General features: G+C 35.1%; 2 protein-coding genes across 10 annotated transcripts; both read right to left on the reverse strand.

Moving 5' to 3' along the window:
* Positions 1-7,745: 7,745 nt before the first annotated feature.
* LOC133873567 (protein BUD31 homolog 2) lies at positions 7,746-12,030 on the reverse strand. 3 transcript variants are annotated; one of them, XM_062311290.1, is made up of 5 exons: positions 11,875-11,971; positions 9,536-9,588; positions 8,974-9,075; positions 8,676-8,863; positions 7,746-8,105 (listed from the first exon to the last, which is right to left on the reverse strand). In XM_062311290.1, exons 3-5 carry the CDS (start codon positions 9,065-9,067, stop codon positions 7,950-7,952), a joined length of 438 nt encoding a protein of 145 aa, XP_062167274.1. In that variant the 5' UTR covers positions 9,068-9,075; positions 9,536-9,588; positions 11,875-11,971; the 3' UTR covers positions 7,746-7,949. The 3 variants fall into 3 exon arrangements, with proteins under 3 accessions (XP_062167274.1, XP_062167273.1, XP_062167275.1); XM_062311289.1 differs by lacking the exon at positions 9,536-9,588 and having other exon boundaries at positions 11,875-12,030; XM_062311291.1 differs by lacking the exon at positions 9,536-9,588 and having other exon boundaries at positions 11,952-12,005.
* Positions 12,031-13,270: 1,240 nt separating this feature from the next.
* On the reverse strand, positions 13,271-27,221 carry LOC133872920 (BTB/POZ domain-containing protein FBL11). 7 transcript variants are annotated; one of them, XM_062310576.1, is made up of 20 exons: positions 26,939-27,221; positions 26,791-26,841; positions 26,315-26,435; positions 24,637-24,778; positions 24,457-24,506; positions 23,126-23,214; positions 22,937-23,042; positions 22,523-22,559; positions 22,263-22,414; positions 20,339-20,903; positions 19,422-19,700; positions 17,737-17,882; positions 16,717-17,064; positions 16,519-16,614; positions 15,971-16,214; positions 15,613-15,668; positions 14,958-15,038; positions 14,310-14,354; positions 14,136-14,204; positions 13,271-13,669 (listed from the first exon to the last, which is right to left on the reverse strand). In XM_062310576.1, the coding sequence occupies exons 1-20, from the start codon at positions 27,112-27,114 to the stop codon at positions 13,505-13,507; spliced, it is 3,018 nt and encodes a 1,005-aa protein (XP_062166560.1). In that variant the 5' UTR covers positions 27,115-27,221; the 3' UTR covers positions 13,271-13,504. The 7 variants fall into 7 exon arrangements, with proteins under 7 accessions (XP_062166560.1, XP_062166562.1, XP_062166559.1 ...); XM_062310578.1 differs by lacking the exon at positions 16,519-16,614; XM_062310575.1 differs by lacking the exon at positions 24,457-24,506 and having other exon boundaries at positions 24,545-24,778.
* Between the last annotated feature and the right edge of the window lie 580 nt (positions 27,222-27,801).

A 27,801-nucleotide genomic window follows, 5' to 3' on the forward strand; every position in this document is an offset into this window, starting at 1 on the left:
CACATATCGGAATCCCCTTGCCTCAGATATGCTGTCAGAATATATTGAATGGTCTCGAGGAGTGTTCCTCGGGGTCATCGTAAAACTGTTTAAATATCACTTGAAGACTATGACTGGGGTTTATGGGATAAGGTTTGACCTCATCAATCCCTAACAAGCTGCAAAAGGACTATATCCCATGTTTTCCGGAACAGAGCTTTATCCCATAAGATGTTGTGAGAAATTTATTTCATTTAAATAGAATCTATGACACAAGTGACTGCCTCCCTTGCAAGAGTACTTGTAGCTGAGTTTTGCATCCCTCTTAACATGGACGACACATGATGATCCGAAAGAGCCCAAGCCTTGTTTGATGCCCTCCATAAAGTGGCTAAATTTGCTCATTTCTGGGATTTTCGAATTAACCTTCATGACAATTTGCAATGCATCACCTTCAAGGATAATATCAAAGAAGCGCGCCCGCTTTCTTACTAAACATCACCGCATTCTTAATCGAAGAGTTTAAATCAATGACTTCAAAATTATGAACACTTATTAATCCTTTGTTTATAGTTTGATTTATTAACATTAAATATTGCAGTGTCCAATAACAATAGTTATGATTATTGATCTCTTCCTTTTTTATATTGTTTAATTATTATGTTAAATTACCACTTTTTTTAAAAGCTTAAGCTAGTAGAAAAAGATAAATTTAATTACTTAATTAATATTTTAACACTCATCCTCACATGTGAGGTCAAACTACTTTATAATAGGTGAGGTCCAACACGTAAAATATTTAATTAAAATTGATGGTAAATGACGAAATCAATGTTTAAACTCAAGATGTTTGACTTTGATACCATATCAAATTACTTTACTTATAAGTTTAAGCTATTAAGAAGTTTAATTAATTAATACTTTAATAGATTGATTGTCCTTAAAGAGCATTTCTCCAATTTGTATAAATTTTATAATCGATAAGTTGACCAATGTACCACCCTAATTGGTTCATAATGAAAACGATATTTGTGAACTGCATGCGATCCATTTCATAAGTTGAACAATGTACCCTCTACGGTACGTACCTTATTTTTCTTTTCTATTTAATGGACTAATTATAATTATTCTCCTCCCCATTTATTTTTCTTAAAATCCCCTCTTGGGTTATACTTTTATTCTCTAAACAACTAAATATCATATAAAAAAAGAAAAGGAAAAAATACACATATCTTTTTTAAATTACCACTCAGTTGTCAATGTCCTCCCACAATTATCAATCGTGTCAATGTCTCCCATAAAATCAATAAATAAAAATGACGATAAACTTTTTTTTAAGAAGACAAAAATTTATTTAAAAACTCAAAAAAATAAAACTAAAACTAAAAAAAATAAATATATCCTTATTTTTTTTTTTGTTTTTTTGTTTTTTTAGATAAGTGAGTAATATTATTACTAACAAAACAACACCTTACAAACAAAAGGAGCCTGTTTGGCGACCTGTTTTGGAAACAGTTTTCTGTTTCCAAAACAACAAAACATGTTTTATAACCATAATGAGGCGTTTGGCTACTTGTTTTAAAAACAAAATCACAGAAAACAAAAATCAGAAGAAACACGAAAACTGGAAACAAGTTCAATCTGTTTTCAGAAACAGGTTTCATATTTTTTATCGGAACCGAACAAAACACGCGGAAACTTTGTGAGAAACCGTTTTCTTTTAAGTGCACAGTACTCCTATAGTCTTCAAGGTCGGCCGTTCGACTCTTTTCAGCTCCGCTTTCATTTTCTTTCGTTTTAACGAAGTCACAGAACGCACCTTCTCTTTTGTTTGACAGAAGTCACAAAACCCACCTCCCTATTCTTCATCTTCGTCGCACAGTCAGGCCAAGAACCAGACCAAGAGGAGTGGGTGACGCACGGTGGAGGAGAGCTGGTGCATTTCAACTAGAAGGCTCTACGGTGGGCTCACGGCTGGGAGAGACCAAAGCTAGGTGAGATTCTGTTTTCTTTCTTCTCTATGATTTTGGTATATACCCAATTGATTTATAGTTAATAAAGTTATTTTGGGGATTTATTGTGATTTGGCCGATTGGGTTGAGGTGGATTCCGGTTCCTCCTCAACACCTTGTGAGATTTAGGTTTGACTAGTTGGTTGAAGAAGCTCTAACCGAATGGGTGTTTAAAGGAAAATGTTGTGGTTTGTCTATGATTTTTATTTGTCCCCTGTTTCAGTTGGAGGGGACGTAATTGAATTAAGCGTTTGATTTGGGGATTTTTGGGTGTTGATTTTCGATGGTAAGGGCCGGTTATGGCTTGATCGATTGTTGTTTTGCTGTTTGAGATTTTGGGTTTCTTGGTTGGTTATGTAGCAGAAGTAGTGAGGGTTGATGAGCTTCCTGTTCAGATTTTCTGGATGGCCGAATGGGTGTGCATAGTTGCTGGGTGTTGTATATTTTGGTAGCTTGATTGTGTTGTGGCTGAATGAGGCTAAGGATCGGAACAAAGGAAACTTCGTTAGAATTTGGTTGGGTTGACCGGTTGAGTGGGGGGAAGGGCTATTTACTTGGTTGTTTTAAGTTGTATTTGATTGTACCGTGACACTTGAGGAGTAGGCAGTTTAGTGTGTACTGTTTCTATACATAGATTCAATGTACTGTCTTATGAGGTACTGAAGCATCAGAATTAGTTTTCATTTTTTATTTTTAGCATACAATGTTGGCGAGAATGATGATAGGTAGTAAAACTATGATTAGTTTTGGGAACATTATGTTCAGTTACGAGTATCTTTTTAGTCATTTTAGCCCTTTGCTTGGATGGAATATTGCACCATTGCAAAACAATGTGTTAGACAAACTCATCTTTCTAGTCCATCTATTCTTGCCCTCAGTTAAGGATGGTATTACTTGCAGGCATGCACTACCTCTGGCACAAGATGGCTGATACCAGGCCTTCTGCAGCTGGAGGAGAGACATTTAACTTAGTTAGCTGAAAGCAACAAATGTCCTTATCAAAGTCCTTGAAAAATTTACGTGGAAACTTTTCTTCTTAGAGCTCCTAGGGTTTCAGTTAAGAAGAAGTTCAAAAGTTAAAATTTATTGTGGAAAATTTATTCAAGGTCTTTGCCATTCTCTACTCAGGCTTAATTTCATCTGGCTTGATTCTCTACTAGTCAGTTGAGATCCATTTGGATGGACGTGCTTGACTTTTAAGAATGGCCTTGCTATATTTCTTTCCAGATGGATGAATTTTCGCTAGGTTGTGATTCCGACTTCCTTGACTGATGCAACTTATAATTGTGAATCATGAAATTCATTGTCGTGTTATGTCTTGGCATGAGATATATATGAAGTTTGTTAAAATAGTTTCTTTTAGCTATTGATATGATAAGCATTTATATAACTGCATATTGTGGTTTTCTTGTTCTCTTTCTAGGGTGAGTGGGTCCTGGTTGTTGTGGATGATTGGATTCCATGTGAAGCGCCTGGTAAACCCGCATTTGCCACCAGCAGGAAGGGCAATGAGCTCTGGGTCTTTATATTGGAGAAGGCATACACCAATTTCATATTATTATGCAGAAGAATTTTCCACAACAACTACACATGTGGCTTGTGTACGTCATCACATTAATTCAAACTCTTCAAAAGTTATCTCCTCAAGACTTATCAACACAAGCACTGAAGATAAAGATAAAGAGGAAGATAGCATAAGATGTCATTTTATCTCTGCAATTGCAGTAATTGTATATATCAAAGCTCTCTCGATTCTATTGTTAACACTTATCAAATACTCTGTAATTATCTATTTATACTAGGTAAAAATGCAATAGAAAATTCATTCTGCCAAAATCTAATTCAATTTATTGATTACTACTATCTCAATTTGTGTACTACTGTATGTATGTTGGTGTAATACAAAGAATCATTTTTATTTATTTTTTGTCTTTTTTTATCCTCCTAAAGTTTATGTAGCTTTTAAAATTACAATTGGATTAAAATTCAAAAGTGATTCATCCCAAAGTCAATGGTGATTTTGAAAGTAACATCAACTTTAAGAGGATCACAAGAAGAAGAAAAAAAATGGTCCCTAGCATATTACTTCTATAAAAAGAAGACAAATCTAATGACTAAATTTAACAAAATTCTGTTTGGAAATCACTCAATAAATGGAAAAACAAAAAATTGAAAACAAAAAATATATAGAAAGGCCAAACAGTTTTCTATTTTCTTCTTAAATGAAAACTGTTTTGAAAACAATTGTCCAAACGCCTTAGGTACTGTTTTCTGTTTTCAAAACTATTTTTGAAAAGAGTTTACCAAACACTTTTTTAAAGAAAAAACAACAGAAAACAATTTTTTGTTTTTGTTCTCGAAAACAATTCTCAAACACAAAAACAGAAACCGGTTTACCAAACGAGCTCAAGTTTGTCAACCAAAACCAAAGAGCACAAAACAGAGCTCACAACCACCAAAACAACAAGCGAAGTTAAACCAGAACAGAAAGAGTAATGTTTCAGCGTAAAAAAAGAGTAATATTCTCGGGTCTCCCTAGTTTTCGTGATTTTTTCTTTTTGAGATCGAATGTCTCAAAAAGTAAAAAAATGAAAAGTTAAAATATTTTAAATTTTGACTTTTTAAAGAAAAGTGAAAGAAAAAATAGAGAGGAGATCCATGCTTGCCAAACACCCGTATCTCTTATGCGGCCTTTTGCTTTCGTGGCTATGATGTCACGGGTGGGTGACGTGGGTCCGGATTCACCAGCTTGTAGAAAAACAAAAGGATTGCTTTGTCGCGTAATGCACCGTGGCGTGCGTTGTAAACATCCCACTTGCCAACCGGGACTCGTGGAGCCCACCCATCAACTTGATTAGATTAAAAAACTTTAACAAAAAAGATCACCACTAATAACTAATTATAAAAGAGGCTGTAGCGGCGGCGCTAGGTTTTGATGAAGTCGATATTTTAGCCGCAGAGTTTGTCGAATCCTTTTGTGTGGTACAACATCAACGTCTGCATGTCAGGGGGGGCTTCAACCTCGATCACCTTCAGTCGCTTCTGTGTCGGGTACAAGTCACGACACAAAACAGGGATCAACCAATGGATTTGCCCATGCGCTGTTTGAGTGAGTGATGTGCAGGATAGGGAGCCTGTAACCGTTGGCTTTAATGGCGTCTTTAATAAATCAGTTAACTTTTAATCAATCACAATTACGGGCTCAGAAACTTGAGCTTCATCTCACATTCGTGAGTTTGTTGCCAACCACACACGTTTCCATCATGTTTCCCACTAGCTATGATTGAGCTAGACATTTATTTTTTTACATAAACCAACCAAAAGCAAAGCTAAACTAACAAAACAGGAGAATTTGGTCCTTCAATTCCTCCTAAAACAACAGGAACAAAAGGAATAAGGAAAATGTGGTCCTTCCTACCAAGGGAAGGAACTATTTTCTGCTGTATGATTAGAAAATTCAGGGCAACCTTGGCCCGAGGAGGATCCTCGAATTTATTTATTTTTATAAAATTTAGATAATTTAAGAGAAAATAGTTTGTCAGGCCCATCTTTGTTGAATATGTGGGTTTCGCATCTTAGGCTAGTTAGGATAGGTGGATCCTACAACCTCATCTTTGTGGTTGTTCACATTTATATGAAATTCGAATAACCTAATAACAAAGAATCTTAATCCATCTTGACCAAGGTCGAGTTTGTTTATGAGCTGTTGTTTTATTTTTGTACCCTTATTGACATATATTTGTGGAGAAATACTACACCAATTCTAAGTTTACACTCTTAAATGCTTATTCTTAATAGCAAAAACCACTATTAAAATTTGATTAAATCATTATTAAATTTTGAATTCAATCGCAATTTTTAATGTCATGCCAAAAAAAAAAAAAGTGTTTGAGAACAATAACTTAAAAATTTGTGTATTGTTTCTCATATTTGTGAACCAATATTTTTTTTAACAAAGAAATAATGGAGTTTAATTTTTTTTTTTATTAGTAATAATGGAGTTTAATTGGTCATATCTTCCAACTGTTTGTCGTAAAATTTGACTTAATGCCACTTGCACCAATTGAATTTTTGGTCGGTGAGTAGGGGGTCTACATTGTCTCCTATTTTATTCTTCTTAATGAACATATCATTTAATGGTTTGGATATGTACGATAAAATCATCGAAGATTTGACATTTTTTTTTTTTTTTTTTTATTATGATACAATATATACTCGTAGTAGGCACTTAATTAAGCAGTCTCATCAAGAAATAATATTTATCAAAAAAAAAAAAATCAAGAAATAATAATAATTAAAGAAAAAATAAAAGGCTACAAGTCTACCTCGTGACAAGCATTTAAAGTATAGTTTTATGAAACCTCTCATAAAAAAATTGGCACACGTGTTTATGAATCAATGTTCTCCACTTTCTTATTATTTCCTTTTATTTTAACATAATTATTTACTGACTTAAGCATAAAAGACTTTTCAGTTCTTGAAATCGACAGTTTTCGGTGACTTGTTTTATTTGTTTCCAGTTGTCCAAAGATATGCTTCAACATTCAAACTCTACCGATAGCTAACTATTTAGTATTTACTGACTTAAGCATAAAAAATTTTTCAGTTCTTGAAATCGACAGTTTTCGGTGACTCGTTTTATTTGTTTCCAGCTGTCCAAAAATATGCTTCAACATTCAAACTCTGCCTATAGCTAACTATAGGCTCCAAAGTTCTATATGTAACTATAGGCTCCAAAATTAAGAGAAGACGTGTATGAATGAAATATACAACAATAAGATAAAGGAAAAGGATTGAATAGATGGGGAATAATACAGTCAAACAGTAATTATAAAATGAATTTTCTTGATTTATAGACTAGAAAGACAAACCATTTGGTAGTTGAGAAGTCATCTGTATATATGGGATCAAGAACTTAATAATTAAGAATTCCAAAATTGGCTTTGATGTCAATATACAACCAACGGCAAGTTTTGTGCAACCTAAAAATCTGAATTAAATATTGCTTAAAATATATGTAGGGGAGAGTGGAAAGTTTTAAACGGTGTTGAGTGTTGAGGATTGCTCAAAGGAAAGGATCTTGTTCAAGTCCGTGAATAAGATAGCGTGTCAAATGTCAATTGTCAAAGGATGACTGGTAATTAAATAAGTCTTATGGATAAAAAAAAATAAAAAAATTAAATACGTTTTATGCAACCAACTATGGACCACGTCTGCCTAATCCCCATGCAACCACTCTCGTAATAGTGATAATCATTGAAATATACGTGAGCATGGACACTATTTGTTCACGTGTTTTGGTGGGTGTTTGTTGTTTAAAAATGTATTATGATGTGAAATGAGTGCTAAAGAGAGGAGGGAGAAAGAGTGGTAAAGAGAGATTTGTAAAAGGTAAAAGCAGGCTTGATAGCCCCTCACTTTCCACTTCAATTTTGGTCAACTGTTCTTTTAGTTTTGTGGAAGACCTGATTCTTCCACCATAACTGATAATAATGGCAACTATAATATTGACAAGTTATGGTAAACTGGAATGCGGTCAATTTCCCGGTTCATATTTAGTTTTGTTGCATTTAACAGTATACATTGTATGGTAAAATCTAATATGGACAATGAAATTTAACAAATGCAACCTAAACCAACTACAACACAATACTAAGGAACCACAGTAGTATAACAATTACAGCACAACAAGCAGCATGCAACCCTAGATAGTAGGAAATACCGGAAACAATTCTATGATGACAAACTAGAAAATTGGCCAAGATTTTCCAACTATGCTTTTAAGTTATGTTTGGTTGATTATCAAAACAACTTGTCACAGCAGCCTCAGTTAGAAAGAAATACTAATACCAGTTGCAAAGGTCCAGCCTAAGGCTGATTAAGACAAGCGAAAGTTTACACAGATTGCTGAAAAATACATGGTACAAAGATCTTGCCATTCTTGGAAGAAGATAAGAATCAGTCCCCACTTGCACAGCCCCCACAACCGCAATGGACACACTCTATAACTTTCTCCTCTCTCAGGTGCTTTGGCACTCGGCACACACATGTGGTAGCAAAATTGTGATCCCGTGGTTGAATGCATCGTAAGCAGCAGAGACGTTCATACCCCGGCTGCAATTTAAACAGAACCATGAAATTAAATTAGAACAAAGTAATGTAAAAATCTTATTGAGGAACACCAAATTATATTGTTTAGAAAAAGTTCCATGGATAAGTCGATGGGAAGAAAAAAAATTGATTTCATGGATATATTTCCTTGATATTTCAAAGAAGTCTACATTATAACACTTCATATCAACCATTTCCCCAAATACGCAAAATTAATTTGAATAAATAACATTGTATTTAGACGATTCACCTAATATTCTCAACAACATCATAATTATTATATGATCTTAAGATTCTTTTTTTTTTGATAAGTATATGATCTTAAGATTCTTAACCATCTTCTATGTGCTTTTTCCCTACTCAGGTTCATGCTTATTTAGCTTTAATAACTAGGTGTTTATGAACTACTGCTGGAGCATATAAGAATAGATCCAACGTTCTGCAGGTGTCTATATATGTCCTATACACACCAAAAAAAGGAAGCAAAACATACTCAACGGTACTTATTTTGATGAATAAAGCAAAACATGTTGAACAGTACTAAACCTAGATAAAATAGATTTTGAGACAAACCTTTTTCCACTTTGCAATTAGATTACGGTCAGCATGGCCTTGATCCAGGCAGAACTCATACAACTCCTTGGATATTTCCTTCCTCCGGTGGTAAAGGTCAAAAATGTAGCGACTCTTTTGATGTGCTATTTTAAAAATAGGCCATAATGTCTCACATTTTCTCTTACCATCATGAGGATCATTCTCAGCTGCCCAAAGAATAAAGGATATATCACTGTTAGTTTCACAGAGGTCAGTGAATATGTAGGAATGAAAAAGAAAAATTCCCCAAGTTACGCACTGTATGAAAGATATTAACCTTCTCTCATCTTTGCTTGCAGCTCACGAATAGTAGGCTCAATTAATTCCCAGCCATCTGGGTACTTAACACGGTTTGTTTTCACCTTCGGCATTCTTCAACCTGTCAGAGTAAAACATGATCAATACTTAAATTGATACAAGTTACCAGACATTCCCCCCCTAGCAATTCCTGAATACCATCTACCATTTGAAAATGATCTTAAAAAGGAATAATGCCACATAAATCTAACAAAAATGCAATATTAAAAGAAAAATTGTTTATATGCGAAATAATTAGCATTCTTTCACCAACCAAAACAAACTTAAACCCAATTTTGGATATTTAATGCTTTATCTAAGTTCCCATAGTCTCATCCACAGGGTGTATCTTGACTCAAATGGGTCATGGATAATAGCATAATACAATGTTTTTCCAGTATACTCAAGTAAAGATATACCTGAGTGAAATTGCTACAACAATATGTAGCAGGCACAATAATCTCAGTTCTTTTAGCATACAGTACAAACTAACAGATGAATCGACAAAACTTACAACATAAAATTCATGTAAGCTAACTCACCAACTAGAATCTGCAAACATAAAATGCATGTAAGCTAACTTACCAACTAGAATCTGCAAACAATCAATCTCAAATTCAATACCATAAAGTAAGATGTATTCACTAAAAAAAAAATCATTAAGAAAAGAAAGTAATCCAATATCCAATTTAATTTGGAAATACAAACTGAAATTCGAAGTGAATTTTATACAAGTGAGACATAACAACCTGCATCTGAATCAGGTGTTCGATATATTTGACAATATGACACAATCAAATATCTCAACTACCAGGCTGTAACTTCAAACCAAAAGCAAAACATAATATGAAAACACAAGAACTAGATAACAAGTTCAGAACCAATAACTTTTTTTTTTTTTTTTGAAAGAATGAGTAAATCTATATATTGACAAAAAGAATTAACTGTACAACAAAAGACTTACAACCCAAACAACAGAAAACAGAACTACTAGAAAACCTATAGGAATATCCATGCTACACTCATGGAACTAAACCAAAAACACCCAAAAAAAAAAAACAGCCCTGCCCACAATGGAACAACTAACTCAAAATACAAGTATCAATGTTTCATTTGTGACAAAGAATAATATTCTCCATAGTTTTTGGGAATTTGCCCTTTCCAGAAACTCTACACCGAACTGCCCAAAAAATTTGCTTCAAAACCTGCTCTTCAGTGAGAGGTTGTCCACCAACTTTTAACTCATTTCGGGCTCGCCATATCCAATACACAGCAGAGCTCAAGATAAGTCTACAAATTGTCCCCATCAAACTCTTACTCTTCCAAGTTCTACATCCTTCATCAATCACTTCACTCCAACTTGTATAACAATTCAGCAAGCCACATCGCTGTAAACAAGTTTTCCAAACTCGGGAGCTAAAACCACAAGAAAAGAAAAGGTGGTTTCGGCTCTCAACACTAGACTTGCAGAAACCACAATTAACATCCCCTTTAAAACCCCAAGCAAGCAACCGGTCCTCAGTAGTTAGCCTATTAAGAAGAGCTAACCATAGGATAAAAGCTTGTTTGGGAATAGTAAAAGAATGCCAAACCAACGGCCACCACCTCACAGCCTCCTTTTTCTTCCTTAGGTGATTCCAAGTTTCTGCACAAGTGAACACACCAAACTTGGCAAGACTCCAAACAGGTTTGTCAATTCCACCAATCGGCACATCCATCAATCTACTTTGAATGGCTACAAGATCTTCAGAACGCGCTGGCCTCCAACACCAATTATCTTGCTTAAGGACAGTATCTAGCTTAGCATTCAATCTACTATTGGAGTCATAGATAACTCTAAAGCCAAATCTGTCAAAGAGAGCTCCAAAGGGGTGCCAATTATCCACCCATAAGTGAATATTGGAACCATTCCCAACATCAAATCTGAGAAAACCCCGAGCTAAGCTCCTGATTTTTAGTAACTTCCTCCAACACCAAGAGCTGTTATTAGGGATGCTCACATTCCAAAAGCTTCTCCCTTTTAGCAGGTACTCATGAACCCAAGCAACCCATATGGATCCAGATTTAGCAAATATACTCCAAGCCTCATCATGGAAGAGATATTCCAAATCTCAACATCTTTTAGCCCCAAACCCCCTTCCTTTTTAGGGAAACAAATATCATTCCAAGAAATAACTTTTGCCAGTCTCTCTTAGATAACATTATTTGGTGTCACAAAAAATGATTAAAAGTTTGTAAGATGTTTGTGGTGATCGAATCATAATAGGACCAAGATATAGAAAAGGTGTCCAAAGAACGATAATTAGTATGTAAAACATTAAGAAGACAGAGCCCTTGTCGAGTGGCTGCATCCAAATCATCTTAACTATCCCCTCGAAACATTTCTTATTCTAAGGTGTTCTTGGTAAAACAGAATTTCAATAGCATGTAAAACATTGTCAGCTCATGACGATTTCTCCAGACAAATCCTACAACCATCAAATTCTACATAATAACATTATTTTGTGAACTTAGTGCCGCCCCAAGTCCAAGGACCCGCAAAATAAGGTTTTTCATATAATTCTTACTTGCTGCACAAAAGACTCAAACTTAACGGTATATTATTCATAGTTCCAATGTAAAGATACCCAAAAGAAACCCATTTTACGGAGAAAAAACCCTCAACCAAAAACTACAAACAATTGCTTGAAATTGCAGGGCCTATTAAAACTACTCCTAATTTCTCACACCCATTACCTGAAACATAAATCCCACACCACCCATTCCCACAAAACCCCACTTCGATGAACAATATCAAAACCCATTTTCTAATGTTACCCAAAAAAAAAACTATAACGAGCTCAAAATTCAGTAGAGAAGGAAAAAAAACAAATCAACGCACCTCCAAGTTCTAATCAGAAAGGAAATATAAGAATTAGCTCGAGTTAGGGTTTCAAAATTTTTAGATTTTCTTCAAACCTCTTTGAGCGCCTGGCAAAACAATCAAAAAACTCTCTTTCGTAGCTTTTTTATTTTCTTCCGTTAGTAAGGAACTCTGATAAAACTCCCTGAAACGACATCGTTTCTATAGGTACAGTGAAGAGGTGGGCTGGGCCGGGTTAGTCCGGACCATCAATAGAAACAAATATTCAGGGCTTTGTGAATGACTCGTGATAGTTGTAAGTTGCAACTGATCATATGGCCATTTGGGAATTGTTTGAGTTGAACCTCGTCACAATCATATCGTTAAATCACCGATTGTCGAAAAATATTGAATTTAATTAAAATACTTTAAACTTTGGGAGGCTCAATAAAAAAATTGAGGCTAAGGGAAAAAATTAAAACTGGAGCTTTTTAATTTTAAAATATTAATAAGAAACTTTTATTTTAAATATTAAAAAGTTAATTTAAAAATTATTCTTTTAGCTTTTTGAAATGTAAAATTACTGATCAATTTTTATTAATATATTATTCCCAATAGAGAATATAGCTTCTTCTTTTTTTCTTTTTTCTTTTTTCTTGTAAGATAATAAATTTTAACTGGGATTTAATTAACTGTATACTTAAAATCAATGGCATGGTGATGATAGGCTATTGAAACTTGTAACAATGACAAACTCAAATTAATGGCGTCTAATAATAAGTATAAAATATTGAATATCCAAATAATAAAAAATGATAGAACCAATAAGTAAAAGATCTTAGAAGTAATGAAAGAAAATAAGAGAAAAAAGAAATTTAAAAAAGGGGTTATACTTTAGTTTTGTAATCTTTAAGATTTCTATTTTATTTTTTTTTACTAAACCCTTAAAATGGTCGTTTCTCAAATCATTTTTCTTAAGGCATTTTACCTTCTTTTTTTGGACAAATTTAATAGCAAATGCCCAATTGGCCTTATCTAAGCGGACCCTGTATGTATGTGACTAGACAACACGTAAAATATTTTAATTAAAAATAAAGTTTAAATTGTAGAGTCAAGGTTCAAATTCAATATCTCAATTTTGATATTGTGTTAAATCACCAATTGTCTCAAAATTTTATTTAAATATTTGATTAATACTTTTAAACATATTTAACAAATGTATAAGTGATAAAGGATTAAAATTTAGTTTTTATGTGAACTAGTTCCACCTTACGGCTAAATTTTTGGTAAATTCTTCGTACTTTTAGGGCCAACAAGAGATGGGACTGTTGGTTGGGAGTGCACCTGCGGTGACATTAACGCCAAGAATGCACCTCGTACCTTTTTTCACCCAGGAAGAGGCTCCTCAAAAGAAACACTACTTTCGGACCATTCATTCGTAAGAAATTTACCTATAATTTCTTTACCACTATTTTGCCACGTGGCACTCATGTGATCATAAACATTTTCCTCTGTTGTGTCATTACCTCATGCAAACGACAACTAAAATCAGCTCAAATATTGAAGGGCGTCAAGAATAAGGAAAACATAGCTCTTGCTACCCATTTAACCCATCATTTTCAAAACCTTGCAAAATTATTTAATGGAGGCTCCATATCACTGTTAATTGTTAAAGCCTTTCCTTCACCACTGTTCTAATGAGATTCTTGCTGTTCCGAACCAGTACTAGAGTCCCCTTGTGCACAGACCTTCTTTGAGCTAGGAGGTTAAAACTACTTCTCTGGGACCTACATTTCGCTATCTTCACGGTACTCAAGAAGAACATGTCTTCATACTGAGGCAGAAACAACAGGATCAAACAAACATGTGATAGAAGTTAATCAGTATTAAAGACTTTAAATGCAGAAATGCGGGAAGTTATGTATTAGATTTATCCTAAAATATAGCCTCTCACTAATTCTGGATTTACTTGACAAGACTACTCTTAACATCCATTTTATACCAATTGACGTGGCGTGCTTTAAATAGCTTTCTTTTTGTTTTGTTTTTTTAAAAAAAAAAAAAAAAAAAAGTTGCTGACATGGACAGCCACTTAAAATACGTCACGTTAGCCGGTGTAAAATGACTGCGTTAAATGAATGTAAAGAGTAATATTACTCATGGAACTAATGCTGCCAATCTTTAGAACAAACACCCACTGGTCATGAGTCAAGGCGACTAAATATGCACAATATCTGTAGTTTTTCACTTCATATTCCACTTAGATTATTAAGTAGAGGGATAGCCATTTTGAAACTTACATCTGGAATGTCAAATTCACCTTCACTTGCATCACACAAATCTAATGATACCTTCCGAAGCATTGGCAACTGTAGTCATGATGAAAGTCACAAAATGGATATTAGTTGTTAAACTTGATTTCTCTGACAAGAAATGAACAACAGAAGAGAATGTGGCACTGTACTTATGAGTACCTTTGAAGAAGCAAAAAAAATGAAGTTTTTCTGTATCCCAGGGCCCTGTATAATATTGTTCAAGTCCAGAGCAAATAATCACCGTCAGGTCAGTTATAAATGAACAGAAATTAAATCCAGACAATCCAAACAGCGTACATTTATCTGTTCCCTACTTGAGGAGAGAAAAACAAATTGTGACAACAGTTGACACCCTAATGCTCCACCTCCAACATACGTAAATATTATCACATACAAATTATGTATCAAATTGTAACCGAATGAACTCAGTTTTAGATTTGGCTAACTACAGCCCTATTTCTGTAAATTATCTAGCCACAACTCTATCTGTCCATCAGAAAGAATTATGATTAAGAGCAAGTTCACTGATGACCATCAGATGGTCACAAACTTGGCTCATTCACTGTACTTCAAAAGCACTGTTCACGGCCTTACAGGACATAAATTATGATTCTAAGAGTGAAACAAAAAACAAGACGATATAACTAAAGCTTTAAATGATAGACTAGGAAGCTCCAGTACAAGCAATTAATATTCAATATTGAAGATTTTTTTGTAGAGTGTTTCAACATGAACATGTGTAGCAGAACATTAAGATGATACATTCATCTGAAAACAAAACAAAAAAAGCAGTAATAGAAGGCTCACATTATGACGCAGCAAGAGATCTTCAAGAGCCGTGCAATCGAGAAGAGAAGAAACCCCATTTGTCGTTACTTCTCCACAGTCCTAAACAACAATGCCATTACATATGGGAACATACATGAGCACTGAAAGAGCAGAAACCTCACGTACACTTTCATGAGTACTAAATACTGAAAATAAACCAAAGCTTTGATGGTTGAAACAGCAAAAGTAACACCTCTAGAGGCATTCTAGGGAATGAATGAGTAGTCAAACATGCTGTGCTAAATGACTATGCAGCGGAAAAAAAATCACACATGAGAAAAGAGACAAGGGGAGGAGCGGTGGTTCAGATCATTTGTCATCAACACAGAGCAAGCATTTTGGCTAGAACACTAAACATCCAATGTGAGAGTTTTATTCAAGATTTTCTCAGGCTATTTAGATCAAATTTCTTTCTTGTTTTCCTTTCTCTTTTGTTTTTCATGTATAATTTTTTCTCAGGCAACTTGACAAGACCGAGAAGATGAAGAAGACAGCAGGTACTCTTGGAGCTTTAACCATCACTCATCTCCATCAGAAGCACCTTAAAAACATTTAGTAGCATCTGTATCATATTTTAGTTTAATATACAAAGGGATTTGAGTATTCATCCAAGAGAAAAGAAACAATGACAAACCTCTAGATGGATAAAAGTCAAGCCTGGGCATCCCTGTGAGATGATCTGTTGAGAATCTGTGATAAAGACCAAAAGGAAACTTAAGAAAAACATAATAATTACCGCCCCAACACTTGCAAAGAGTATGGCTGTTATTTCAAATCTGCTATAAACAGACACTAAGTCATGGACAGAACATAGCAGAAAGGGATTATCTGACATGCAGAAAATACAAATAACCAATTAATGTTGGCTTCTTGTTAACATTTGAACTATAATGAGAATTCAGATCATGAACATGAATAAGAGGATCCAAGTAATACAACCAATTTATGCAGTGGAGTATAAATTATGTACTTTACAAATAATAACTCCTTACCTGAATTGAGAAGCTTACATCCTAGCAGTGAAAGCTCAACCAAGTTTGCACAATTCTGAGTCAGAATAGCCAAATCATTATTTGTCATCCAAGGGCTTACTCTTCCAAGCTGCAATTTCCTCAGATTTGGCATGGACAAGTTGAAGCTTAATATAGATATATCACCAAGGCAATAGCACAAAGCCAACACCCGCAAATTTCTCAAGGATGCCATCATGTTTGTTATGATAGTATCAGATATGACCTGTAAAAGAACCCAGATCACTAAACAAAGTGACAACCATAATGTATGTGTTTCAAATTTCAAGAGATAAAAAAATAATATGTGCCATTTGATAACCCATACAGGTCTCAGTCCTATGAGAGGCCATCAGATAATCCATTACACAAGTGCAAGGAAAATTTTGTCTCGTTCTGAAAAGTGAAAGAAGTGCAAGAAAGGGCCAGGAAATCATCCTAAACAAGGAAATATCTCCCCATGTGTCAACTGTTTCAATCCTATAAGCATATCATCTGATCATTTATTCCTTCAGAGAATCAAAACGTACAAGGCTACACATCTGCATAGTGAGCATAATTATCTTGCAGGAGTTATCCAGGAAGCATGTCCTTGTCATGAACCAATGGCATGTGTAAGGCACTTTCTAAAGAGCAAGTAACACCCAGAAGAATTAAAATTTATTTGAAGATGAAGAATTCCAATTTAAAGAGCAAAAGTATCTCGAATTTCTTTGAATAATTAATACCTGAAAATGAAGAATTACTGACTCTAACATTGGACAAGTTGCAGATAGTTGCTTCAGTCCATTTTCACCTAATGATCCACCTAAACCCACAGTTATTGACCTTAGTGACATAATAGCAGGTTGGAGAGCTTCCAGAGAAAAGTAAGAGAATCCCCATCCTAGCGCAATTTCTTCCAATCTGCATTTCTTGCCTAACTCAACATACAGTTCTTTAAATGTATACGAGGATGAAAATTCTCCCCCTGAGGTGCTACTTTCTGGTTGAAACATATGTCTGCAGCCCCTCACTTTCAAGCACTTTAAACCAGGATTTCCACGGACTATCCAAGCTAACGCAGCTCCAGAAACCTGCAATTTTACAAGCATGATATCCTTGGTTCAGACAAAACTGCATCTGTAGTAATTAGTACATAATCACCACGGCTGCAACAGCAAGAACAAGGAGACTAAAAAACACGTGGTCTTTCTATTTGGTCAGCTGTGTCTACCACTGAAGTTTAATTTCTCTTTGCCTTCAATCAAATTGGTTTGAAATGTAGGGCCTAAGAAGAATCAAAATTAAAGCCGACAAAACAAACACACTTCTTTCAAATTTATGTCTTCCATAAGGAAAACATGCTATTTGATGGATTAGGTTGAGGGGGCCAATTGATATTGGCTCTCTAGACATGATTCTTCTTCTCAAGGATATAAGATGTCTTTTACAGTGGGGAAAAACAGACTGAAAATCGAAATCACAGTGTTTCCTAGTTTTAAAAAAAAAAAAAAAAAAAAATCCTGTTATGGGGATTAATATCAGGAACTCCTGATGCCAATCCAATTTTGTCCCACTTGCAGTCGTACGTGAGAATGTATCTGACATGCTGTATCTACTAGTTCTAGTTTTAAATTCAAACTAGCTAATATTGGAAAAACTTATCATCATTGATCAAGCAATTTCTTCACAAAAGGATATGCAAATAACACTTTCATATACTCTAGCAGGGATAAATTCCAGGTTCCATAAATCTGATGACTAACCATAGTATTAGAAACATCAAGCATCTCCAAGGAAGAACCTGAGAAACAATGCAGAGCTTGGTCAACCAGGTGAGCGTCCCTCAAGCAAAGACTCTTCAGCATTTGTGTTTGAGACAGAAGCTTTACAAGAGAAGTTTCGTCGACACCTACAAAAACATATATATCTTCAAGCGTCAAAAATCCTAAATTACTTTCTTTAAACCAAATAAGACACTACCTGAACTTAGAAAACCCCTAATCCCAATTGATTTGACTTGGTTATGCATACCGTCACATTTTATAGTTCCTAAGCTCATATCTTCTGTTAAATCATAATCAATCATGTTCTGAATGAAGGGATTTCTTACATGTAATAGGCGCCTCAAGATTTTGAAGAGACCATATAGAATGAGGTCAAGGCCGCAAGAAGAGACATCACAGTCCATGACATAAAAGGGACCGAGAAAAGCAAAAAAGGAAAAGAAGGGGGAATTTAGCCAACCCAAATATATTAAGACAAAGCTTTGTTAAGTGATGTATATGCTTCATCAAGCAAATGTCCTAGATTCTCCCACCTATAATTATTACTTCTTTTCAGGCTTTTATTTCAAGTAGATAGATCCAAAAGTTGAAGGCAAAAAAGTAGAAAAATTATGTACTACTAGTACATTATCAATCAATCATGGGAATGTAACTCCATAACGCTGTAAAAAAAATATTTTCAACATCATCATATTTTAAAGGCCAATGGCAGGTTCTTATGCGTTACACACCCGTCCACCACTGGAAACACCACTTGCCGTCCAATTTGCATGTGTTAAGCATGCCGCTAGCGTTCTTAGCCATTAAATCAATAGATGGTAAAGAATAAAAAACTTGACTATGAAGGAAGTTTACTTTTAAGGAATACAAAAAATAGATTATGCTCATCCCCCTCCTTCACTTGTTAAAGTGTTTCATCAGGTGTTATGTTGTCCTGGCAAAATGCTGTTCCCATGGAATATTTGGTGAGCAGGGGATCCATTCAGACACATTGTATGGGCTGCTCTGCAGAATCTAATTCTAAAGTAGATAAATTGGTGAAGCGCAGGAATTTCATGGTCAGCAGGTATTATATGCCGATGGTCTTCAGACCAAATGGTGTCTCCTCCCTGAAAACTAAAGAGTGGACAGCGAATTTACAGCTTCAATCTCATGCACGTACGTGAGTTGTGTATTTACCTATTACAGATAAGTAAGAAGGTGCTATATGCTTAAAAAGGCTGCAGAAACCGTGGATCACTTGTTTTTACATTGTGCAGTTGTACAGCTCTTTGGTCCTTGGTTTTCTCTCGTTGGAGTTTCTAGAGTTATGCCATGCTCTGTTTTTATGGATTATTGGCTTACTGGAAGAGGAATTTTGGTAGGGGAAGGATATTATTGTTTGAAAAGAAACCTATCGTGGAGAATTTGGTTGGAGAGGAACAAGAGGGAGTTTGAAAGCGAGGAGCAAGCAATGGGGGAGCACAAATTTGGTTTTCTCAAGGTGTCAATGAGTTGCTCTTTTAGAGCTTTAAGTTCTCTTTTGAGCTTTATAGATGATTTAAATTTGGACATTGTTGTCGTTTTCCTCTCCCCCCCCCCCTACTTCCAATAAAAAAAAACAGCTTTACAGTTCCATCTGGACAGAATAGCAGAGAGAGTAACATGAAGGAAATAACACTTACCCTTGCAGCCACCCATGTGCAGTTTTTGAAGATTAAACGCCAAAGAATTATGCGTCAATTCAAAACTAGCAGCAGGATCGTTATCATGATCAGAAATACTAGAGCAAAGAGCCAGCACCGATTTAATCCCAAAAGAAGTATCACAGACTACAATTGAGTGTAGCTTCATACATTTGCATAGAAGATTTGATATGCCAACATCTGTTACTGATATACACGCTTTAAGGTTCAGGTCTTGCAAGGAAGCGCAGAATTTTGAGATATACTGGAGATCCAAATCTGGCATAAACATTAAAAGAAATGGCTAGTAGGGTGGAGTAAATAATAACAATAATAATAAGAATAATAAGAAAAGTAAAAGAAAATTAACAACAACAACTAGAATCCCAGGGGAGAGCACAATTGGCTGGGTCATGCCTCATGAAACAGAAGTCACTAATTCAAAACTCCTCCCCTTAAGGCCAAATTCACTCATCCAAAGCAAATAATAAAAACTAGAGCAGTCATTCATGTGCAATATGTGCATGCAAACACTAGCTAGAACTTTTCCACCAGACACATCAAAGATAGGATTCTAGTTGATATTTACAGGCTTTAAAAAAAATGCACTGACAAAGTTTGTGTTCATATTAACTGCTATCACAAAGTTTGGGTCTATCATGTAGAGTATTCTATCCCACTGATATCGAACAATGTGAGATCGGCAAAAGTACGTTTAAATCACAAAGCGAGATTTCATAAAATCGTGAATCCCACCCCATTTGACTCTAAGCATAAAGATTTTTAAAGAATTAGCATGCAAACGCTAATCACATAACCAGGATATGACAAACCATCTTTTGGTAGAATTATGCAATGACTCTTTATCCAATGACAAAAAAAAGTGTTAAAAGAAAACAGGCAGATGGAAATCTCACCACAGAGATCACTTCGGCCCTCCAATGTGAGTTTTGTGATATTTGACAATGATAGTCCAGACCTTTTTGATGATATAACATCAACAGGATTGTCAACAACACTAAAGGACCTGTTTGATGGTGATGGCGTAATAGCTGGACTTGAGGATACAACTGACACCTGTGCTGGTATAAGAGGACTAATATCAACGGTTAAGTCAACTTCACAGAGCAGAGGGCACTTCTGCACCAATTGATGCAAAATTGTTGTTGTCTTGACATTCAAAAGATAAGCTGCTTTCAGCGTTCTTATAGAAGGAAATGACATGCTGAAGCACATAATGGCAGCTTCAAGATGCAGCTTTGAACACTTGGAAATATCTACCTCCTCCACTGCTTCAAAGGAAAACATCGGCAGCAAACACAGTAAAGTATGACATCGATCTCCCTCTTCGAGACTTTCAAGGATAAGGGAAATATGTTTAACAATATTTCTTAAGGCAGGTTCCATAGCATGTGAAGAAGGAAGCACAGACAGGAGCATAATGGCTAATGTTATCTGTGGACAACCTGAAAGGTTCACCTTCTGCACAGGGAGGAAAGATTTAATTCATACAATCATGAAGAATGTGCCAGAGACATGGAAATTGTGCATCTGAACCCTAACTAAGGCAGGTGAAAGAGGCTGTGCACATCAACTTAATGACATAAATTACAGATATTGGAAAACAAAATGCCAGAAATAACCAGTAAGGTTCAGTTTCAGTACAGAGAGGAAAAATTATGTGATACAGTTATAAACTGCATGCCAGAGGCCCAGAGACAAGTTGAGCAATTGGATTCTTAGGCAGGTGAAATTGGGTTACTGATATTGGAAAATCAAATACCATAAGACTTCATGAATTCCTTCAGGATTTTGATTCATATAACTCAATGATTCCTTCTCCATTCCAAATACAACCAAATTGCCTTGTGTGACACGCTCATCCCACTCCCCAGCCTTAAGGGGAAAAGAAAAGAAAAGAAGAAAAGAAAAATGGAAAAGCTACCACGCTACAAAAACTGCGTCAAATACCTATCTGATTCTTATCCAAATAGTAATGGTAACTTATAACGCTTGCAATTTATTTATTCTTTATTTCGAATTTTCTTTGAGAAAAATTAAATGATGCTTCTTCTAGGTTCCACTCAAGAATTCAAATTTTAAGAAAAACATGTATGGCAGAACAGACTTTCACTTTTTTGTGTTTGGGTCTGTTTGGTAACCACCCTTCCCCTCCCCTCCCCTTATTTTCACTACTCCCATAAAAAGTCAACTTCAAAACATTCTAACTTTTTTCACTTTTTATACACATTAATCATTTTTTATTACTATTCAAATATTTAAAAAAAAAAAAAAAAAAAAAAACCACTACAAAACAAAACTTTTTCACTTTTCCATACAAATTCTTTTTTACTTTATATTTTTTTTTATAAGTAAAACAAGTCTTATTAAATTCTTTTTGCTTTATATCACATCAATCACCTCTTATTACTACTCAATAAAAAGAAAATTACCTCGACAATCTTTACCAAACTCACCCATATCTAAATAGCCCTATATCTTATCCAAACACCCCTTGATAATCTTTTTGTACCCAATTTTTTTGATGAATCTATGTGTACCCAAATTAAAGAGCTATAACGAGAATTGAAAAGGGAAAATTTAAATGATCTCACGTCCACCACTCCTATTTCTCAAGAAGTTGAGTCTCAGAAAGTAATGCCTATCCATGTGCAATTGAAATTATATGTCAGGATATCATTCATAGGATTTATTGTTATTTTGCCCTTCTAGCTTTTCTTAGCGCAACCAAATGAACCCAAAACAAGAAAGCCAACAAAATCCCAAAAAGAAATGGCACGGGCTCCAAGGGCACTTGTAGAGTTTTCCCAAAGAGAATACCTTAGAATATTCCGTTAACCGAATCCTGAGATGCTGCATGTCACCATCTCCTAAGAAATTCACAGAATATGGGGGTGGAACAATCATTAGTCTAAAAATTGAGTCAATGCTCTCCTCAAAAAGCTTAGAGAAATGGCAAGACCTTCTTTTCCCTGAAATATGAAACCAAATCAACTTGTTTCATAAACGAATTTTATGAAGAAAAAAAAAGTAAATATCTTTCAATGCTGTAAAGAAAACATCCAGAAAATTGAGCATACCCGCAGCATACCATAGAGGCAAAAGGCTAATGCGGATCTTTCAAGAAAAAAAACAACAACAACAAAGAGTGAGTATACCAAAAGAATTTCACAATTGATTCAAACATTAGAAAAAAATTAATTTGCAGACAAGAAAAACACAGTACGTCCTTACTGAAATCACACAAACTAAATAGCATTCAAACGTTAGGAAAAAAAAAACTTCCAGACAAGAAAATCACATTCAAATGTTAATTCTCCTTTTCGTAATTGATGAAAAAAAGGGTATATGGCCAAAAGATAATCTACCAAAATTAGAACCATACTGATATCACATATATAAAACTAGCCAAGATAATTTACAGGGAAGGGCGCCTTCACTAGAAAATCCTAATTTTGGGTCCTCAAGTTAAACATTGACGCATGAAAGTTTACTTGTCTAAAGACGTTATGACAATCATCGCCAGTTCTGCTGAAGTTTTCCAACTGTTCCGCATTAGCATCAACCCAAACTAAAAGTGCTTCAGAAAGACACATCTCACTGTCAAAGATCAATAAAAAATTAGAATTCCCAGACATATTGCATAAAATTGAATCAATATAATTAAAGGATAAATGATCAACCTGTCAACCGTCAAGTGGGGATGCTCTGTACAAGATAGTAGCAACTTGTATGGAACATCTATAAAAAATTTGCTAGACATGGCCCACATCTGCCCGGAAAACACACCATCATCAACTTCCATTGACAGGAGGTCGGAACAATGTAACAAAATATTTGCACATTGTAAAATCAAATTATCACCACTTTTTGAATAGGCATCCATGACCCTGGCAACATTAAAGCCAAGCATACCACAGAAGGAAGAGAAAACAAGGTGAAGAATCATTTATAAATATGTGCTTGACCCTGAGCCCCTGACTGCTTATAGTAAATATAACCAACAAGTAAACTTGGAAAACTGGCAGTCTTGACTAACTTGGATTACCTTTGGCACTCTAACAAGAAATATGCCTCTTTCTCAAACTAAAAGCAAACTCCACAACCAGCAACTACGAAATTTTGATTACATCTACCTTGGTATATGATATTTTTCTTTCCTTCACCATCTAACTCTTATCAAAAAACCCTCTTCTCTGATAAATTCTCAATAACCATGTCTGACTCTGCCCACATCCTTTTCCTCTACTCCTAGCCTTCCTTGTCTCTTTCCTAACTGATATCAACAAATCCTCCTTTTCTGGGCTTTGCGGGAAAGATAGGATCTAAACACAAGATAGCAGGAGTTATGTTTAAGTGATATTCTTTTGGACGTATTACACAACAGAAGAGGTGTTCTATTTAGGTTGACTAGTTTCCTCTTTGGGTCTATGCATTTAGTTATGAAGTGTGCTCCTCAAACAGCCTCAAATAGCCCAGTAACTAAGGACTAAATCCACCTACACTTTCAGATTTATAGACTCCACAGACTAAGGCTATCGAAGAGGAGCATGAAATCGAACAAGCAAGATTACTAATCACTGTCATAGCATGAAAATCCAAAGAAAATATGTCTCAATTTGCTGAAAGGTGCAACACATATGGCAGAAATGACTATATAGATGGAGTAATTTGGGCAGAACTTCTATTGGTCAATACCACATTTGTGGAAACTAAATGTTTAACTAGGACTCGTTAGAAATTTATAAGATGAAATGAATGCTAACAAGGTTAAAATACAATCTTCACCAACTCTAATATAACAAGGAAATGACATTTTGTACTGGCATGTACATTAGACTAAATGAAACATAAAAAAGTTACGCATCATGTGAGCATATGATGTATTTGAACATGCATAATTATTGAACAAACTATCTGATTACACAGAAATTTCTGACCCAAATAAAAAAAAAAAAAACCTGATCATAGTGTACATGTTGGCTGCAAAGATAAATAAAAGTTAAGCACATACAAAGTTCCTTGCAAGATAGCTCGCACATAATTCTGGAAGAAAATCATTTGCTGCAATGCATTCAAAATCTATCTATTAGAGTGCTTACTGTGAATGTCAACTTCAAAAACTGAACCATTACAAGCATGATTTTGCATATTTCATCATCTCTAACAGTATAAACATCACAGAGATCCTCACCGCACTCTAAACCAAATCTCCAAATGTGAATTAAATCATCCAGTTGTATTTGCGATGACCCGGAATCCTTGGAAGAAGATACCTCAGAAAACCAAACTTTACACTTCAAGAGAAGCCTCTCCACCCCAAAATAAAGTGCACCCTGGAAGATTAGCACAGTAATTTTAAAAGGGGTATAAGTAACTAAAACCATTGAATTTGAATTGTGCAAGTTATACATCACTGTCTTGGTTTCAAACTTTAAGGATACAACAATGTAGTTTACTAGTTTTTAGCTCATAAAGAGTAAAGGAAGATGAACTGAACAACAATACCACAACATAACATGGTTGGAGAATGACCCACAGCTTTGTAAAACTAAGCAAAAAGGCCTACATTGTCTTCATTGGATTTTCTCTTTCTAAATCATTTGACACAGAGGCAATCACACATGGAAGTATGTGGAAAAGGTTAAATATGAAAATGAATCTGATTGGCCAATTCATAATCCCAAACATCACTCATCAATTTTTGGTCAGTGCTACAACCACTAATCTCCAATCAAAGAGAAAGGAGATGTGCAACATGTTTAATGTTAAGACTACCACTTAGCAATAGCTAGGCCATCAGGGGCAGATTTTCAAAGGAAGTGAATTGGAGAGAATTGGCTAAGTGAAACTTTATTTTGAACATGACCTCCATGTCATGCACAACAGAAACATGCAGGTGACATGCTGCTTATACCGAAAAGACGGGACAATAGAGTTATAGAGAAAGGCTTATACATAGCTTATATATGTTTCTTTTTTTGATATTTGCTGATTACTTATCAAAAACAAAGAGTTAAGAGCATAAAAAGGTAATTCATAATCCAAACTCAACTTTCTCTTTTTACAATGGAATATACGTGGAATATTATCTTCAAAAGGCAAAATCTTTTTTTTTTTTTGGGAATCTAATTTAATAACAACAAAACAAGAGGGATTTACTTTCTGTTTGTTGATCTCTTAATGTGTTATGCCTGTCACCTCTTTCACATTAAAATCTCCACACAAAAAAATCTGAGAACTTCACTTATAATCCCTAATCTTTCATCACTTTTAAAAAAAAGTACCCAAACTTTAAAATGTGTCAATTTAGGGTATCCATCTTTTAATATTTTTCAATTTTAACCCTCGGTTATAATTTTCCGTTAAATCTTATCAAAATTTTCAAAATACCCCTCATTTTTTTTAGGAAATAAAAGAAAAAAAATTGCTAGGATTAAAGTGTTGGTTAGAATTTAACGAAATTTGCAAATATACTCATACTTGAATCTTTGAACATTTTTATAAATCTTTTTTTAAAAATAAACGCAAGGGTATTTTGAAAAATTTTATAGGATTCAACGGAAAATTCTAATGGAGTGTTGAAATTAAAAAAAAATTGAAATATGGATACCCTAAAATCTAAATTGACACTTTTTAAAGTTTGTATACCTTTTTTCAAAAGTGATGAAATATCAGGGGTAATAAGTGAATTTTTTTCAAAAAAAATTAACTAAAAAAGAAATAAGACTGAACATTGGGCTTACCAGCTTAAACTTTGTAAGACAAATATGTAAAACATTTCAGATTGCCCGGTCCATTTTGCACATCATTACAGCACTAGCAACAAAGGGGTGAAATAGTAGAAACATCAAAACTACGCAATTGTTTACCTCAAAAAGAGGAACGAAATTATTCGATGTAACATCCAATGGGCACCCATATATACACTTGAGAACATCCACAAATGTTTCCAGGCTCCACTGAATTGATATAAAGTCCAGGCATGATTCACTGGAGAACATTTAAGCAATAACAAACCGGCTAGTAAGCAGAAATAGGTTTTAGGTCAAGAGTTTCAAGATTAAACAAACGCACTGGCAAATGATATTCATCTCAACCAAGCACTAACTCCAACTATAAACTCAGTAAAACCAAAGAACATAACACAAGACAGAAAAGCAAAATCTTGACAATATTCAATATTTCTTGAATATTATTAAAATCTACGCCTCAACAGGCCTAATTTGATGAATTAGCTTTCAATGAGCAGTTTCAAAACCGTGTTTTCCATCCTATACTCAATTTGTCAATTTTCTCAGCAACCAAACAAAAAGCTTAACCAATAACCGGTAAGACTCAAAGTTACCTAAAGCTCCCGCTGAGGAGGCCTCGGAAATACGAAGATTGTTCAACGAGCCTGTTATTACATATTAAAAAGAAAAGAAAAAAGGTCACAGAAAATCATTTTCTCTTGCTTTCCCGAGAACCAAACAGTAGGGTGGAAAGTAACTGGCCTAATTCGAGATGCGTGAACTTTGAGTGTTTGGTAACTGAGAATTGTGGGCAAATCCAAGCTTAGGATATCTCCGGTCGAAATGAGAATCTCTTTCTGCTCAGTCTCCGCTTCGATCGGACTGGGGTTTGTGCATACGAGAATGACGAAGTCATCGTCGCCTGAGCTTGACGCCATGGACTAGTCTGAGCAGGTGATCGCTGAAAACAGCTTTACTCTCAATGACAAGAAGAGGGGACGTTTTAATTCATCCCCAAAATAAAAATAAAAAAGAGGACGTTTCTCAGTCGTTATCATTCCATTTCTCTGTCGTTAGCCCCTTGCTTTTCGCCTCGTTATAACTACGTCGTATTTAGGTGTCGTTTCCTCATTCACTGTCACATTTCATTGCCAATGGCCATATACGACATCGCATTTCTCATTGTACATTAAACGACACCGTATTACCAGTTGTTCTTTTGACCACAGATGATTACACATTTTCTGTGGTCGTTTTGTGGCAATTTGTAGGTCTTTCCACTTGGATGAGTTTATATGACTTCTTTACTTGTATGATTTTGTGAAAATTTAGGTGTTATGTACTTCATAGATATGAGGGGGACTATGCAGAGACTTCTCCATGGGGAGCGGCTACCCTCCAATTCGGGGTGTTTCCTCTCAACAAAAAATTGAAGCTCATGATTTAACTGCATCACAATCCTAATTCCAAGAGAGTTTAGTCCAACTACCAGATCCCTCAACCAATCACCTAGCACTCTTCCTCCTCTGTGCCCATAGCCGCTGCCGCCACCGCCACATAGGCCAAAGATCTTCTACATGCACCGGTAAAAGCGCAATTCGCGCTTTAAATATCCTCTAATAGAT

Source organism: Alnus glutinosa, chromosome 7 (genome assembly GCF_958979055.1).
Source record: "Alnus glutinosa chromosome 7, dhAlnGlut1.1, whole genome shotgun sequence".
NCBI lineage: Eukaryota > Viridiplantae > Streptophyta > Magnoliopsida > Fagales > Betulaceae > Alnus > Alnus glutinosa.

Bases quoted from the DNA above. Each gene is read 5' to 3' on its own strand.
- LOC133873567 (XM_062311289.1), bottom strand. From the start codon at position 9,067: ATGCCGAAGGTGAAAACAAACCGTGTTAAGTACCCAGATGGCTGGGAA. The intron at 8,864-8,973 runs GTTAATATCTTT...TTCTTTGGGCAG, and splicing joins GCAAGCAAAGATGAGAGAAG to CTGAGAATGATCCTCATGAT. The intron at 8,106-8,675 runs GTTTGTCTCAAA...TTTAAATTGCAG, and splicing joins TAATTGCAAAGTGGAAAAAG to CCGGGGTATGAACGTCTCTG.
- LOC133872920 (XM_062310575.1), bottom strand. From the start codon at position 27,114: ATGGCGTCAAGCTCAGGCGACGATGACTTCGTCATTCTCGTATGCACA. The intron at 17,065-17,736 runs GTTAGTCATCAG...GTAAAATTGCAG, and splicing joins TTGATGTTTCTAATACTATG to GTTTCTGGAGCTGCGTTAGC. The intron at 16,215-16,518 runs GTACGTTTTGAT...GTTCTTTTACAG, and splicing joins CTATGCAGATGTGTAGCCTT to GTCATATCTGATACTATCAT.